The sequence below is a fragment of the Vicia villosa genome, linkage group LG4 (genome assembly GCF_029867415.1).
Source record: "Vicia villosa cultivar HV-30 ecotype Madison, WI linkage group LG4, Vvil1.0, whole genome shotgun sequence".
NCBI classification, from domain to species: Eukaryota; Viridiplantae; Streptophyta; class Magnoliopsida; order Fabales; family Fabaceae; genus Vicia; species Vicia villosa.
The window spans coordinates 54210253-54226484 of record NC_081183.1 but is presented as its reverse complement, the minus strand read 5'-3'; the positions used below and the strand labels follow the sequence as shown (position 1 = coordinate 54226484).

General features: G+C 43.9%; 2 protein-coding genes across 2 annotated transcripts; both read left to right on the top strand.

The window, feature by feature from the left end:
* Positions 1 to 325: 325 nt before the first annotated feature.
* On the top strand, positions 326 to 1888 carry LOC131597219 (uncharacterized). Its single transcript, XM_058869929.1, has one exon. It carries the CDS (start codon positions 326 to 328, stop codon positions 1886 to 1888), a length of 1563 nt encoding a protein of 520 aa, XP_058725912.1.
* A 525-nt stretch (positions 1889 to 2413) lies between these two features.
* Positions 2414 to 4510, top strand: LOC131597218 (uncharacterized). The gene is made up of 5 exons (XM_058869928.1): positions 2414 to 2627; positions 2727 to 2851; positions 2969 to 3283; positions 3335 to 4080; positions 4153 to 4510. The coding sequence occupies exons 1-5, from the start codon at positions 2414 to 2416 to the stop codon at positions 4508 to 4510; spliced, it is 1758 nt and encodes a 585-aa protein (XP_058725911.1).
* Positions 4511 to 16232: the final 11722 nt, after the last annotated feature.

Sequence of the window (16232 nt, the reverse complement as noted above, 5' to 3'; positions counted from 1 at the left end):
CGCTGTTCTTGTTCGAGGGTTATTGTTGGTTCCTGTTCGTGGGGTACTATGGTTCTCGTTCGAGTGATGATCTATGTTCTATGGATGTTGGTTCCGTGGGTTGACATTCTATGTACCGTATGGTATACCATCTGGGGGCCGAACCTTTGGCTCTGTATTACGTGTGTTACCGGCAGTCCAGAATGCCTGGTGGGCGGCAACAAGCCCCACCACTTTGCATCATAGCATATTTATTTCCAAAAGAAACGCAAAAAACAAAATGTATAATAATAAGCATTTGCATGTCATATTTTCAGGGATATTCAGGAGTTCACCCAAGTTGAAGATGGACATTCCTACTGATACTGTCAAAGAACGCACGAAGCATACCAGAGCTTACAATATTCCGGGTATTGATGTTTCGGGGTTGATTGGTTTGAGTTCTCGGTTGGAAGGGGAGGTTCTCCGTGACTTCAACCATGATTATGGCAATTTGCTCTCCATCCTCAATACATCTTTCGATCCAATGGCTTTGATCACCTTATTTCAGTTCTATGATCCGCACTTGAGATGTTTTACATTTCAAGACTATCAACTGGTGCCAACACTCGAGGAGTTTTCTTACATACTCAACATACGGATCACTGATGATGTACCTTTTGTTCGGGTTCCCGAAGTCGTGAGATTTGCAAAAGTAGCTGAAGCTCTTCACATGGGTATAAAAGAGGTGGAAAGAAATTGGAAGTCATCGGGCGGTGTTTCTGGTTTCTATCTTTGCTTTTTGATTAGTAAGGCTGAGGATGCGGCTAAGAAGGAGCACTGGGTTGATTTTAGTCGTTTGCTTGCTATCATGATCTATGGTATTGTCTTATTCCCATCAAGAGAAAACTTTATGAGTTTGGCGGCGATTTATGTCTTTATGAACAAAAACCCCGTTCCAACGTTGCTTGCGGATGCTCTTTTTTCGATCCATGCGAGAAGTAAGAAGGGAGGATATGTTGTTGGTTCTTGTCTTCCATTGTTGTATCGGTGGTTCATGTTGCATTTGCCGGTGAGAGGACCTTTTGTGCTCAAGAAGAGTTCCCTTAAGTGGTCAGATAGGATTGTTAACCTTACATCTTATGATATCAGGTGGAACTATTGTGTGGGGAAGGTTTGGAGCATCATCACTAGTTGTGGTCAATATCCCAACGTTCCTCTCATGGGAACTAGAGGTTGTATTAGTTACAATCCCACGCTCGCCTATCGTCAATTGGGATATGCAATGGAAAGGGCTCAGAATGATGTAGAAGCGTTTGAATCAGTGTACTTTGCTGATGGTAAAGATCCTCTGGAGCTAGAAAAGATAGCATATGCTTGGACTAAAGTTCACAAGAGAGATCAAAATACTTTGAGCAAGAAAGTTCCTATTGCCATGGGTCCTTACCGAAAGTGGGTTGAAGCAAGAGTGGAAAATCTATTGTTGCCATTTGCGAGGTCATGTCCATTGTATGAGCAACCTCCCACGGTTTTATCGGATACAGTTGCGGCTGAACTCTATATTCAAACCGAAGCGAACAACATCAAGCTGAAATCAAAGGACCGAGAGGTTGGCTTGGAGAGGTATTTTCAAGATTGCGAAAAGGCGGAGTTGGCTCGTAAGCTCAAACATGCGCAAGGTGAAGGTTCAAGCATGACACATGCTCAAAGGCGATCTCATGACTTGATGGAAGAAAGCTTATACCGAAAACAACAGGAATGTGCGAAGTTGCGAAGGTCCGAAAACAATAGCAAGAGAAGGATGCAGGATTCAGAAAAACAATTGATGGAAGAAAAAGCCAAGTCCGCTCTACTTGAAGAAGAGCTCGCAAGCCTCCGATCCCAACGGAGAGGAAATGGAGGAGCTCATCCGATTACCAGGCGATCCTAGTGTTGCCATGGAGTTGATTTGCTGTTTATTCTTGAGGTTTGGCACCCATGTCCAGGATTGTTGGATGGGGTCGCATTTTGTTATATTCTGGATTTCTTTTGTATGCCTTATGAGCACTTCGTGACGGTTATGTGCCATGGTTGTATGAACTCAAATTCCCAGTTATGTTTGAATGAAAAATGCTTAGTTTGATGAATTATTCTCGTGGGTGGATTGCCGTTCAAATATATTCCGTATCAAGGTTGCTATGTCCTATCTGAAAGTGGGATGAACTCTTGGATACCTGAAAGTTGACAAACATTTCATGCATATCATTCATATATCATACATGTCATATATTTGCAGGTTTTGCAGGTCTTATATCTTATGTCCCGCTGTTTTGTTACCAGAAGGAGTTCTAAGACGGCTAATCACCCGTATCCGACTAGGAGCAATCAGAGAAGACAGATGGAACAGATTCAGGAACAAATGGCTGAGATGAGAGCTCAATTGACAGAGCAGATGAATGCGCAGATGGCGCAGTTTATGGAAGCATTGACTAATGTGACTAAGGGGCAGGATGACTTGCGAGTTCTCGTCGAGAATTCCAGAAGGGTTGAGAATGGAGGACATTCGAGGCTGTTTGACGATGTGTCTGGTAGGATTGACGATCATCATGATCCGATTGAGTTTGATCGCTTGGGAGGGCACTATAATCCTTTCAATCAGAATCATGGGTTTCCACCTCCATCTCCGTCTCGTCTGTTGGGAAGGAGAGATAATCAGAACCGTGATAATTTGGATTTCAATGTTGAAAACTTTGATCAGGTATCGAGGCATAGTGCTGATGGTGCACCAGAGGAAGCCGAGAGGTATCGTCTGATTGAAGAACGTCTCAGAGCTGTTGAAGGCAAAGGGGTGTTAGGCATGGATATCAATGACTTGGGGTTGGTTCCGGGTGTGAGGATTCCACCGAAATTCAAAGTTCCATCTTTTGACAAATACAATGGGGCGACCTGTCCCATGACTCATGTCAAAGCATACTATCGCAAGATGTCAGTTTATTCAGAGGATGAGGGTTTTCTGATGCATTTCTTCCAGGATAGCTTGGCTGGAGCTTCCTTGGAGTGGTATGTTCAACTCGAACGCACTCATATTCATTCTTGGAGAGATCTTGTGGAGGCTTTCATTAAGCACTATCAGTACAATGTTGACATGGCGCCTAATCGAACTCAGTTGCAGAGTTTGGTTCAAGGATCTAAAGAATCTTTCAAAGAGTACGCTCAGAAATGGCATGAGTTAGCTGCAAGAGTTCAACCACCTATGACTGAACGTGAGATGATTGACATGTTCACCAGTACTTTGTCTGGACACTATTACTTGCCCTGCAGTGCTTCAGCCAACTTTTCTGAAATGGTGAGATATGGCGAACGTGTTGAGATGGGTCTAAAGATGGGGAAAATTCAGTTGGGAGCTTCTTCTAATACTCCTAGTGGTAAGAAACAAGCTGAGGGTTATGCTCTAAGGAAGGAAGGAAATGCGGATGCCATATATGGTAGAAGGGGTTCAGGGAGAAGCAATTCACAGGTGAATGCTGTCATGATCCCAGTATCGCAACAACATCAGCAAGGACATCATTCCAATACTGATCGCTATCCTCCCAGGACCAGGCCTCACAGAAAGATTGATCCGATTCCTATGACTTATGCTCAAGTGTTGCAACATTTGCTCAAGATTAAGAAGATTACTTTGAGAGATGCTCCGAGTGCTCCGGACACACAATCTCCGAATTACAATGCAAACGTACGATGTGCTTTCCACTCAGGTGCCGCTGGCCATGATACAGAGAGGTGCATTGCACTGAAGAACAAAGTCCAGGACTTGTTGGATCAAAAGATAATTCAATTCACTCCTACACCCAATATCGTCAATAATCCGATGCCTGCTCACGGAGGTTCGGGTGTGAATGCCGTTGGGAGTGAAGGGATAAGGGTTGTATCTGAAGTGAGTTGTTTGACCTTCCCTCTTGTGTCTGCAAAGCAACATCTGGTCAATAGTGGCATCTTCCCGGGTTGTGGTGTTGACTGTGAGAATTGCAAAAGGCAACCTGAAGGTTGTGCTGATTTGAAGAGTATGGTACAAAGGCTGATTGATGAGGGTCCTCTTCAGTTTTATCGAAGGTTGAGAGGCGCGAAGAGTAATGGCGGTGAAGTGTCTGTGATCTCAATTCCTTAAGAGTCGGTTGCTCCAATATGTATCCAAGTGCCTATTCAGATACCTTTCAGTATCCCGTATGAGGAACAACCAGCGGCGTTGATGATTACCGTGCCTGGGCCTATTCCATATGAGAGTGAGAAGGCCGTCCCTTGGCATTATGGTTCAGACGTGTATTACTATGGCACGAGGGAAGAGAGTGAGCCGTCTAAAGAGAAGCTTGTTGAGGCCTCAGTTGCAAACACTGATAACTTCGCCGGTACTGGTAGAATCACTCGCAGTGGTAGGGTGTTCTCTCCTCAGCCTATTCAAAACAATGCAGATGCTTTGGCTAAGGCCAAAGGAAAGCAAGTAGTGACTGATGTCCAGAATCCTCCAATTCAGAATGGGGCACCTGATATTGCTGTGTCTTCCCAGGATGTGGAGTAACTGTTGAGAATTATCAGGAAGTCAGATTATAAAGTGGTTGAGCAGTTGGGTCAGACCCAGTCAAAGATCTCCATCTTGCAACTACTGATGTGTTCAGAAGGTCATAGAGATGCTCTCTTGAGAATTCTGAATGGTGCTTACGTCCCACATGAAATATCCGTGAATCAGCTAGAGGCGGTAGCCAATAATATCTCCGCTGGGAACGGTTTGGGATTTACAGATTGTGATCTTCCGCCAGAAGGGAGAAACCATAACAAGGCTTTGCATATTTCGATTGAGTGTAAGGGGACGACCTTGTCCCGTGTTTTGGTTGATACTGGGTCTTCTTTAAATGTGCTGCCCAAATCAGCTCTCATGCGAATTGACTATGCCGGTGTTGAGTTAAGGCCAAGTGAGTTGGTAGTGCGCGCTTTTGACGGTTCAAGGAGGTCTGTGTTCGGGGAGGTAGATCTACCCATCCAAGTGGGTCCTCAGATCTTTACTACAACCTTTTATGTGATGGATATTCAACCCGCTTACTGTTGTTTGTTGGGACGACCGTGGATTCACAAGGCTGGCGCTGTGACATCCACTCTTCATCAGAAGTTGAAGTACCCTGTTGACGGTAAAGTGGTGACGGTTTGTGGTGAAGAAGATTATATCGTGAGTCACTTGTCCTCTTTCCGATATGTGGAGATCGAAGGTGAAATACATGAGACTCCGTTTCAAGCGTTTGAGGCTGTGAATGCTGTGAGAACTCCTCCTCATGAGATAACGAAGCCAGAAACGATTATGTCCTCTTTGAAAGATGCTCAGGTTGTTGTTGAGACTGGAAGGGTGGAAGGCTGGGGGCAAGTAATTGACGTGCGTCCCAAATTTGACAAGAATGGTCTCGGTTTCAATCCTGGAAAGCAGAATGCATCGCCCAAGTCTGGTGTACTCAGCCCGATCAAGTTTGTGAGTGGGGGTGTCATTCAAGATGGTCAGGTGAACGCCATTGTCAATGGTGAAGAGGTGGATAGTGATTGTGACTTTGATAGCTGGATTCGTCCAAGTATTCCTGGAGAGATGCCTTGCAACTGGACAATCGAAGATGTCATCCAAGTTACACAAGCTCAGGAGTAAATTTCTTTGTTTTTTCTTTTCTGATCATGCCATAATTCCTACGCTCTGCCCAAGGCGTAGTTAATCATTTGTAGGGCCATGCAGTTCGCATTTTCAAAGTTAATCATAAAATAAAAGGACGTTTTTGCATTCAAATGTTTTGCTCTTTGTCTTTCTTTTCAATCTTTTCCTTTAAATGGCAATGTTTTTGCACACACTTGCACATAGCTTAAAAATAAAACTGAAATAAAAACATCAATCATGCAGATGTTCCACCACCACGGATTCCATTGGTAACAGTTCCGCTATTGCTTATTATGATTTCGACAATCCGATCTACCAAGCCGAGGAGGAAGCTTATGAAGATTGTGATCTCCCCGATGAGTTGGCCAGATTATTGAAACAAGAAAAGAAAGCGATTCAGCCGCATCAGGAGGCAATTGAGATGGTAAATGTTGGCACTAAAGAGCAAGTCCGAGAAGTCAAGATAGGGGCTGCGCTTGGGATTAGTGTGAAGCAAAGGCTTATTTCTATGTTGAAAGAGTATGCAGATATCTTTGCTTGGTCCTATGAGGATATGCCTGGTCTCGATACAGATATTGTAGTACACCGTCTACCTCTCAAGGAAGATAGTCCTCCTGTCAAGCAGAAGCTCCGAAGGACTCGCCCAGATATGTCTGAGAAGATTAAGAGAGAGGTTGAGAAACAGTTTGATGCTGGCTTTCTACAAGTTGTGAATTACCCGCCGTGGGTCGCTAATATTGTTCCTGTACCTAAGAAGGACGGAAAGGTCAGGATGTGTGTGGATTACAGAGATCTTAATAGGGCGAGTCCAAAGGATGATTTTCCTCTTCCACACATTGATGTGTTGGTGGATAATACTGCTCCTTTCAAAGTGTTTTCCTTCATGGATGGCTTCTCTGGGTACAATCAGATCAAGATGGCACCAGAAGACATGGAGAAAACAACATTTATCACACCGTGGGGAACTTTCTGCTATAAAGTCATGCCTTTTGGGTTGAAAAACGCAGGGGCAACATATCAGCGTGCCATGGTGACTCTTTTTCACGACATGATTCACAAAGAGATTGAAGTGTATGTTGACGACATGATTGCAAAATCTCATACTGAAGAAGAGCACTTGGTTCATTTGCAGAAGTTGTTTGAAAGGCTTCGGGAATTCAGACTGAGGTTGAATCCAAACAAATGCACTTTCGGAGTGCGATCCGGAAAGTTGTTGGGCTTTGTTGTTAGTGGAAAACGTATCGAGGTCGATCCTGCAAAAATAAAAGCTATACAAGAGATGCCTGAGCCAAGAACAGAAAAAGAGGTTCGTGGTTTCTTAGGGAGGTTGAACTACATTGCTAGATTCATCTCTCATCTTACGGCCACTTGTGAACCAATATTCAAGTTGCTAAGAAAAGATCAGACGGCCAGGTGGAATAATGATTGTCAAAAAGCATTTGAAAAAGTGAAAGAGTATCTGCAAGAACCTCTGATACTAATGCCTCCAGTTCCAGGAAGGCCTTTGATTATGTACCTCACAGTTCTTGAAAATTCAATGGGATGTGTGTTGGGTCAACATGACGAGTCTGGCCGAAAAGAGCATGCAATATACTATCTTAGCAAAAAGTTTACCGACTGTGAATCCCGATACTCACTGCTCGAGAAAACTTGCTGTGCTTTGGTGTGGGCTGCTCGCCGGCTGAGGCAGTATATGTTGGTTCACACCACCTTGTTGGTTTCCAAGATGGATCCTATCAAGTATGTTTTTGAGAAGCCCGCTCTTTCCGGAAGAGTAGCCAGGTGGCAAATGATCTTGACTGAATATGATATCCAGTATACTACCCAGAAAGCCATCAAAGGTAGTGTGTTGGCGGATTATCTTGCGCACCAGCCTGTCGAAGATTATGAACCGATGAAGTTTGAATTCCCCGATGAGGATGTCCTGTACATCAGAGATTGTAACATTCCCGGACCAGAGGAAGGACCCGAACCAGGATCGCGATGGACGCTCGTGTTCGATGGTGCCTCTAATGCACTCGGAAATGGTGTTGGAGCTGTAATTACCTCTCCATCAGGTTTTCATATTCCGTTTACAGCCAGAATCTGTTTTGATTGCACTAATAATATGGCTGAGTATGAAGCTTGTATCTATGGTATCGAAGTTGCGATCGATTTGCGAATCAAATACTTGAAAGTTTATGGGGATTCCAATCTTGTCATTAGCCAGATCAATGGAGATTGGGAAACTCGCCATCAGAATCTGATTCCATACGGGGAGCATGTGATGAGACTCATTCCATACTTTGATGAGATCACATTCGAGCATATTTCTAGAGAAGAAAACAATCTTGCTGATGCTCTCGCTACTTTGGCACCCATGTTTAAAGTGAAATGGGCCAATGAGGCGCCTAACATTACCCTCAACAGGTTGGATGAGCCGGCGTTTTGCTTTGAGGCTGATGTTGAATTGGATGGTAATCCCTGGTATCATGATATCAAAAAGTTCCTCGAAACTCAAGAGTATCCTCCCGAAGCGTCGGTGACTGATAAGAAATTTCTGAGAAGGTTTGCAGCTAAGTTTTACCTCAACGGTGGGGTTTTGTACAAGAGGCATCATGACGGTGTGTTGCTCCGATGTGTTGTGAAGGAAGAAGCTTCGAAAATCATAGAGGAAATGCACGAAGGTGAGTTTGGTACCCATTCTAGTGGGCATACAATGGCTAAGAAGATCTTGAGGGCTGGTTACTATTGGTCCACTATGGAAACTGATTGTCATAACCATGTCGGAATTTGTCACAAGTGCCAGATCTATGCTGATAAAGTGCACGTGCCGCCTGTGCCTTTGAATGTCTTGACTTCTCCGTGGCCTTTTGCAATATGGGGCATTGATATGATTGGAGAGATTAAGCCTACTTCTTCCAATGGACATCGCTTCATTTTGGTTGCCATTGATTACTTCACCAAGTGGGTTGAAGCCGCATCCTATGCGAATGTTACCAAACAAGTGATTACTCGCTTTATCAAGCATAATATAATCTGTCGTTATGGGATTCCTGAGAAAATCATTACTGATAATGGATCGAATCTTAATAACAAGTTGATGAAGGAGCTTTGTGAGTCCTTCAAGATCAACTATCACAATTCTTCTCCGTATCGTCCAAAGATGAATGGCGCTGTCGAAGCGGCTAATAAGATATTAAGAAGATTGTGCAGAAGATGGTAGTGACTTACCGAGATTGGCACGAGATGCTACCTTTTGCCTTGCATGGCTATCGCACCTCTGTGCGTACATCGACTGGGGAAACTCCTTTCTCACTTGTTTATGGCATGGAAGTAGTACTGCCTGTTGAAGTTGAGATTCCTTCCCTGAGGGTTATGAAAGACGTCGAGTTGGACGAGTCAGAATGGGTGCAAAATCGGTTGGATCAGTTGAACCTCATTGATGAGAAGCGCTTAGCGGCTATTGGTCATGGTCAGGTGTACCAAAAGAAGATGAGGAAAGCTTTTGACAAGCGGGTGCGACCCCAAAGCTACAAACCAGGTGATCTGGTACTCAAAAGAATCATTCTCCCTCAAGGCGATACTCGAGGCAAATGGACTCCGACGTATGAAGGCCCCTTTGTTGTGCAGAAAGTATTCTCTGGCGGTGCCATGATGCTTGCAACAATGGATGGCGAGAACTTTCCGCACCCTGTGAACGCGGATGTAGTCAAAAAATACTTCGCATAGACCTGAAAGAAAAAAAAGAAAGAAAAAAGAAAAAGAAGGAAAAAGAAAAGAAAATGAATCAGGCAAAAGAATGAAAAAGAAACAAATATACCCGCTAAGTTGAAAACCCGAAAGGGCGGCTTAGGCAAAAAAGGGACAAAAGCGAATGACTACATCTCGCATGCCACCTTGGCAATCACTCTTCATACATGCTTAGGGCTCCCGACCGAGGGATAAGCAAGACCCCGTGTTCTTGAGTTTGCACCTGGCAGCTCAAATCCCTAAAGCATGCACAACATTCCCATCGTCGAGTTTAGGGCTCCCGACCGAGGGATAAGCAAGACTCCGTGATCTTGAGTTTGCATCGTTGGCAACTCAAATCCCTAAAGGCACTCACAAACCCCGTCGGGTCCACAAGTCCGGTGATGTCACCAATCAGTTGTTAGATCGGGCAGTGATCAATCCTAATGAGTACGGTCTTCCGAAGCAAGGAGATGAGAATGTCGGAGTTATAAAAGTGATAGCGGGATCGAAACCAATGGATATTCGTTTCACATTGCCATTTCTCTTGTACTCAATAAATGTGTAGTTACCTCTTACTAGGAACTACTTCTGAAAGGTGTTCGCTCTTCTATGAGCATTCCTTTTGCAATTAATAAAGATCCTTTTTATCTTAAACAACTGTTTTCTTTTACTGTTTTGTTTGCATAAAACGTCCTGAGTTTGTGTTAAACTTTGCATATGAAAACTGCATTGCTTTTACAATACATGATTAGAAATGATATAACCTTTGAATCTACTTTGAAGTCGTGTGTAACCAGGGTGGCAGGCCAAGATACCATGCTATATCCTGGGGCATTTTTCATTTGTTTGTCTCGCAGGTACGTCCTTGCAAGCGCTTCGCATCAGCACATTGGCGGACCTAATCATGAGAGTTTCTCTCTCCCCAGCCGAGTGCTTCCTAATAAGGGATTCTCATTCCCCAGCTGAGTACATCCAGAGGAGACTTTCTTTGTTCCAAGATTCTCATATCCTCAGCAAAGCACGTCTTGATACAATATTCGTGCTTCAGAAGCCTTATTCCCCAGTGGAGTGTCTTCTCCTTAGTTGAGTCATGATAGGATGGTATCTGATTCCCCATCAAGCTCTCAATGAGGTTCCTTGCCTGAATGCCTCATTTTCCCCAGTAGAGGGCTTTCTCTCCCCAACAGATTGACCTGTTTTCCCCAGGAGAGTTATCTCATTCCCCAGTGGAGTTGTCTTAACAAAAGGGTCTTATGTCAAGTTCCTTATCCCCAGCGGATCTCTCATATCCTCAGCAGCTCGCTTTGCAGAAGTATTCATCTTCCCCACTGAATTTCTTCCCTCAGCAGAGATTCACATGCATCCTCAGCAGGATCTGTTCTCATCTAGGACATCCCCAGCGGAATGCGTCATATACAAGCAAGTTGGTTACTCTTCATCAGAGTTATCTCCACGACTTGCTCTTATCTCCTCATCCCTAGTATGTCGAGAATTTGCTTCTCCATATGAAGTTGCATGGGTCTTCCCCAAGCAGTTAAGTGGGATGTTCATATCTTCAAGCAAGATTTATTCCCCAACCAGAGCTCGCATCCAAATTTGATCGTCTCCAGCAGATTTCTGATCCATCTTGGCCAGCTCGCAGTTTGTGACCCTTGGTCACCCATCTTGTCCTCTCCACAGAGTTCCACAACCTCTCCAGGACTTTCTTCAGCAATTCAGTGCTCCTCCGTTGTCTCCCCAAGCAACGTTCGAATCATGCATCATTTGCATTGCATTCTCAAAAGCGTATAGCGTCTTCCTTCTCGGAAACGTTATTCCATACACATTCATACATGCATCATGCATAAACCATATCATATCTGTTGTCTCTTTCTACAGGAAAGTTATCCAGATTCAAATGCTCCCTAGAGAGCAATATTCGCCTAGTCATTACAGGCGCTTATCCTGATATTTCGAATCAGAAGAGGATTGTTCTACTTATTTTCTGGCACAGCTCAGATCAGTTCAAAGACATTCCTATTCCCGATGCCCCCAGATCGGTGGAAGATATTTGTTCCCATTCCTGATAAATCAGACTTTCAGTTGAAGGAACCGCCTCCGGATCTCCCAAGATCTTCCGAAGGAGCAAGCCCTCTGATACATCAGATCAGTTGGAAATATCTACTCCCTGACGATTTAGTTCGTTCAGAAGAAGAAACTCGTTTGCCCAGTCCTGATACCTTACTATCAGTTGAGGACGTTTTCTTTACCCGGCGTACACAGTTCGGAAGAAACATCCGTTCCTATCCTAATATCCAGTTTCAGATTAGTTGAAGGAACCGCCTCCGGATCTCCCGTGATCTTACTAAGGAGCAAGCCACTGATATCATCAGATCAGATGGAGATGTTTGCCTGATCGACTTTGTCTTTCAGATGAAGATTGTCCTACTTATTTTCTGGCATCATGTCCAGATCAGTTTAAAGGCATTCTTTCCCCGGCGTACACAGTTCGGAAGAGATATTGTTCCTATCCTGATTTCCAGTTCAGTTGAAGGAACCGCCTCCGGATCCCCGTGGTCTTACGAAGGAGCTAGCCGCTAATTCCCAGATTAGTTGGAATATCTACCTGATGATTTAATTGCATCAGAAGAGATGTCTGCCAGATTCCCAGATCAGAGATACTTTTACCTGTTGATGTCCAGATCAACCGGCGTATCTCCTTCGATTCCCAGATCGACTTAAGACATCTATCCCGATGCATGTTCGGAGACATCTGCTACGCCTGATACTCAGATCAGTCGAGATGTTCCTTCTCTTGATGCCCAGATCATTTGAAGTGTTTTCCCCTGCCTGTGGGCGCCCGTTCCTCCTTTTTCACAAGTTGGAGCATATTTATTATCCAGATCAGTTGAAGTTTTTTCCCCCTGCTCGCGGGGTGGTACATTCCTTCTTATTACGAGATGGAATCTTCTATTGATCAAGAGCGCAAATTTTTGAGTTCATTCTGGTATTCAATCTCCTTCCACCTCAACGGTTCGAAACTTTCGTTTCTCACTCGCCAGGTTCAAGAAGTTTGAATAGGGGCAGCTTTTGCACCCCAAAATTTGCCCTCTTTATTTGAGCTATAAGTTAATAATGACGTTTATTTCGTCATTCAAAAATTGAAGAAAAATAATAAAGAGTTCTTGAGATGTTAAGAGGGTAAAGTGCGAAAAATGGTTAAAACGGTGAAAGTACGAGAAAATTCATAAATACTATTTGAAAGGTGATATGAGCTAAGTTCCCGCGTTGTCCCCACTGTTTCGACAAGATCTACAACTTTCATGTTCAGATCGGGAGCCAATTATTTGAGGAAGGTCTTCAAATTGGCAAATTACTTGAGGTTTTGCAGTGAAAAATAGTGCTGAATGTAGGGTTTTGCGCCTCGGAAAATTCATATCTCCTAATCCGCTCGCCGGATTCGCTTGAAAATTTAACTGGAGCTCCGTGGCATCATTACCAAGATTTCATATGTTCGGATCGAAGGCCAAATATGCATAGAAAATTCCCAGACTTTTAAGGATCGTCGCGTTGTTTCGGTAAAAAGTGTGTTTTCGGGTATGTCGCGCCGAGTTCGAAAATTCGTAACTTCTTCGATTTTTATCGTATGAAGTCCAATCCAGCGGCATTCTCTCAGAAATTTCGTTAGCTTCGATTCTTTGTCACACATGCCTGTTCAGATTCTGAGCCGAAGATGGAGTTTTATCGAGTTCTTTGAGCGGTACTCACAAAATTTCGTATAGTCGCGCCAGATGAATCGACGTTTCTCGTCATTCAAACAGGCGTATTTTCTTCATCACTTATCGGATTGAGGTGATTCTCGCGGCGACGGGTCATAAATTTGGTCATCTTCATAATGGTATCGGTTTTGTTCCGGAATTCAGAGCCGAACCGAGTTTCCGTAAAAACGAGCCAAAATGAGACGCACCGAGGGCAATTTGGACATTTCGCGTTGACAATATATAAACATTTTGCTCTTCACAAATCAAAAGGAGGACTCTCATCATTTCAATTCACCAATTCTTCACAAACACATTCTCTCAATTCTCTCTCAATTCTCATAGATCAAAACCACATATCACATAAAACTTTCATCAAAAATTCATCAATCTTCATCAAGATCAAGAACATGGATTGAAGAATCAAGATCGATGTTCGAATTCCTCTTCCTCTCTCCACATAGAGTGTCGCGCCTCTCTCTCTCCCTCACTCCGGATTTCGTTTTCGTGTTCGCGTCGCGTTCGTGTCGTGTTCGCGTTCGTATCGTGTTCGTGTTCGCGCTTCGGTTAGATCTTCATTCGGTAAGCTTTCGGATCTTGAATTAAGTGCTTAATTGTTGATTATTATGTGAATTCGGATCTAGATCTACTTTTCGTTCTTGATTAATTGATGATTGATGATGATTGATCGGTGAATTTGCGTATTTTTTGCTCGAATTGATCGTGTTCATGTGAATTGTGGCTAGATATAATGTTTGATGCATATAATTGATATCCGTTGATGATGAATTGTGTTACTCGTGGTTGAATCCGTTGATTTGTTAGTGATTTTGTGTGTATAATTGTTGTTGATAATTTGTGTTGCTTGCGGTGTACTCAATGTGTTCGTATAAATGCATGTGCCATTTTCTCGATTGATATTTGCTTTGTTTGACGCGTCGCACTTGGCATAATTGTTGACATATGGATTGTTTGATGTGGGAATGCATGTATACCATGATATTTGATGTTTGTTTGTGATTAATCTCGAATCGGTACGTTTTGGATTGAGTGCGAACGGCTCCAAGATTTCAAAGGTGTGCAAAATTCTGTTTTTATACGCCAGGAACCGGGTTGTCCCAGGCGGGAACCGGTTCCCACTCCATCCAAAATGGCCATTCTCTGTGTTTTTGTACCAGGAACCGGGTTGTCCCAAGGTGGGAACCGGTTCCCAGCTTCATGAATTTTTTACTCTCTGGTTTTTTGTATGGGGAACCGGGTTGTCCCTAGGTGGGAACCGGTTCCCAGCTTGCTAATTTGGCCTTTCTCTGTGTTTTTGTACCAGGAACCGGGTTGTCCCTAGGTGGGAACTGGTTCCCAGTTTCTGCCTCTGGTTTTTTGTATGGGTAACCGGGTTGTCCCTAGGTGGGAACCGGTTCCTGAGTGCAATTTTTGTGTTTTTTCCTTTTAACTTCTATCTTGCATAACTTTTCACTCGTAGCTCCGATTTGCACGTTCTTTATATTGTCGGAAAGCTTATGAGACGTACTATTTTGCTAGATGCTTGGTTTTCATTAATTTGTAGATTGTCTATGTTTGATTTCTTTTTGACTTTTCATTGTTCATTTCATGTTTACCTTACTTGTCGATTTCCTTTTGGTTTATAGCAATAACGCAATTCCGATTGCGATGTTTGTTATCTATAACTTGTGTGTTAGTGTGCGAGGCTTTTGGATAGTCGCCGATCGATGCTCATTGCTTGAGTGTTCCGCTTTACTTGCGGACCACGATTTCATCCGTTCCCTTTGTGTTCTCATCCTGGAGAAACATGTCTATTACTCTATATCTGCTTGTGTGGTTTACTTGTTCCTCTTGCAGGTGTATTGTGATTATGCTCGACGCGCATGTCGACCTTTGTGTGCTTTCATGGCTAATCGGTGTGCTGACCATTTGCTTTTGCTTTGCTAGCTCGCTTGCGGGATTCTACTTTCTTCGCTTTGCTTCACTTAGTTTACGGATCATCATCCGTTTGGTATTGATCCCGTTTCATTTTATTTCTCTCGCACTTTACCGCTTTCTCGCATCATCCTATAACATGAGAAGTAGGACCTAGACATTCATCTGGCCAAGCCCTCGAAAGAGGCTCTGTTTTTGTTGGTGTGTTTACATTTGTGCTTTGCGGCAGGGAGTCACGGTGTAATAAGTCCTATATGGCACTCCGTTAAGTCCTCATGGAAGGCATGCGGAAAGGGTTAGCAATCAACCCCCGCCTAGTCTCATCGAGTCTGTTCAGTATGCGCACGCTACGCGTCGCTCGCTTCTGAACCTGCACAAGATCTTGTTATCGAGTATGTCAGGAAAAGGGTTCATGTAGCCGGACCCCCGCCTTTCCTATAGCTCGCGTCGCTCGACGTTGATGCTCGGTGTACGCACGCACCGTTTTCCTTTACGATCCGTGACAGCTTGGTTGCTGAGAGGTGTTCGCCCTCTTGTCTATGGCCCGATCATTTTCGCGAGGTCTAATGCTTGGTTGACTTAGGTTGAGTTGCTCCCCTTGGCTATGGCGGGACCGCTTTTCTACCATTCGGTCAGTACCGTTGGTTTGTTTGCTTTACGAGTGGATGCTCGTTTGTGTGCCCATTGTTTGCTTCCCCTTTTCCCTTGTAGGTTGATAGCTTAGCTTAGACTTGTACCCTTTGTATGATAACATTAGGTAGCAAGCTTTCCCCCTTTAGCTTAGGTCTTCCTCATGCATTCTTTAAAACACAAACCACACTCTTTGATTTTCTTTTCTTAAGAACTTGTTATTTCCGCTCCATTCCCAGCATAAGTCTCCAAAGGTCGAGCAGCGGAGTGTGAATGTAACTCGTTCACCTAAAAAAAACAAAACAAACAGAAATTAGTTAGCCGAGCTACGGTAGCTCTGATTCTGCAAAACAGATACGTAGGCAGCGGGGTAGGGCCCGTGCGAGCATAATCCTTTCTTTTCCCTACATTCTGCATTCATTTTAGTCCAGATTAGCATAGATTTGTTACACACCCATAGATTTAGACACATGCGTGGATACCATCGAGTACGATGGGCGCGAGGGGTGCTAATACCTTCCCCTCGCATAACCGACTCCCTTACCCTTTTTCTCTGGTCGTGAGACCGTTGTTTTGTTTTTTGGTTTGCTGGCATTCCC

Coding starts and splice junctions, on each gene's coding strand:
- LOC131597219 (XM_058869929.1), top strand. CDS start 326: ATGGACATTCCTACTGATACTGTCAAAGAACGCACGAAGCATACCAGA.
- LOC131597218 (XM_058869928.1), top strand. CDS start 2,414: ATGGAAGCATTGACTAATGTGACTAAGGGGCAGGATGACTTGCGAGTT. Junction 3,284..3,334: donor CAGCCAACTTTTCTGAAATG/GTGAGATATGGC, acceptor GGGAAAATTCAG/TTGGGAGCTTCTTCTAATAC. Junction 4,081..4,152: donor AAGAGTAATGGCGGTGAAGT/GTCTGTGATCTC, acceptor GATACCTTTCAG/TATCCCGTATGAGGAACAAC.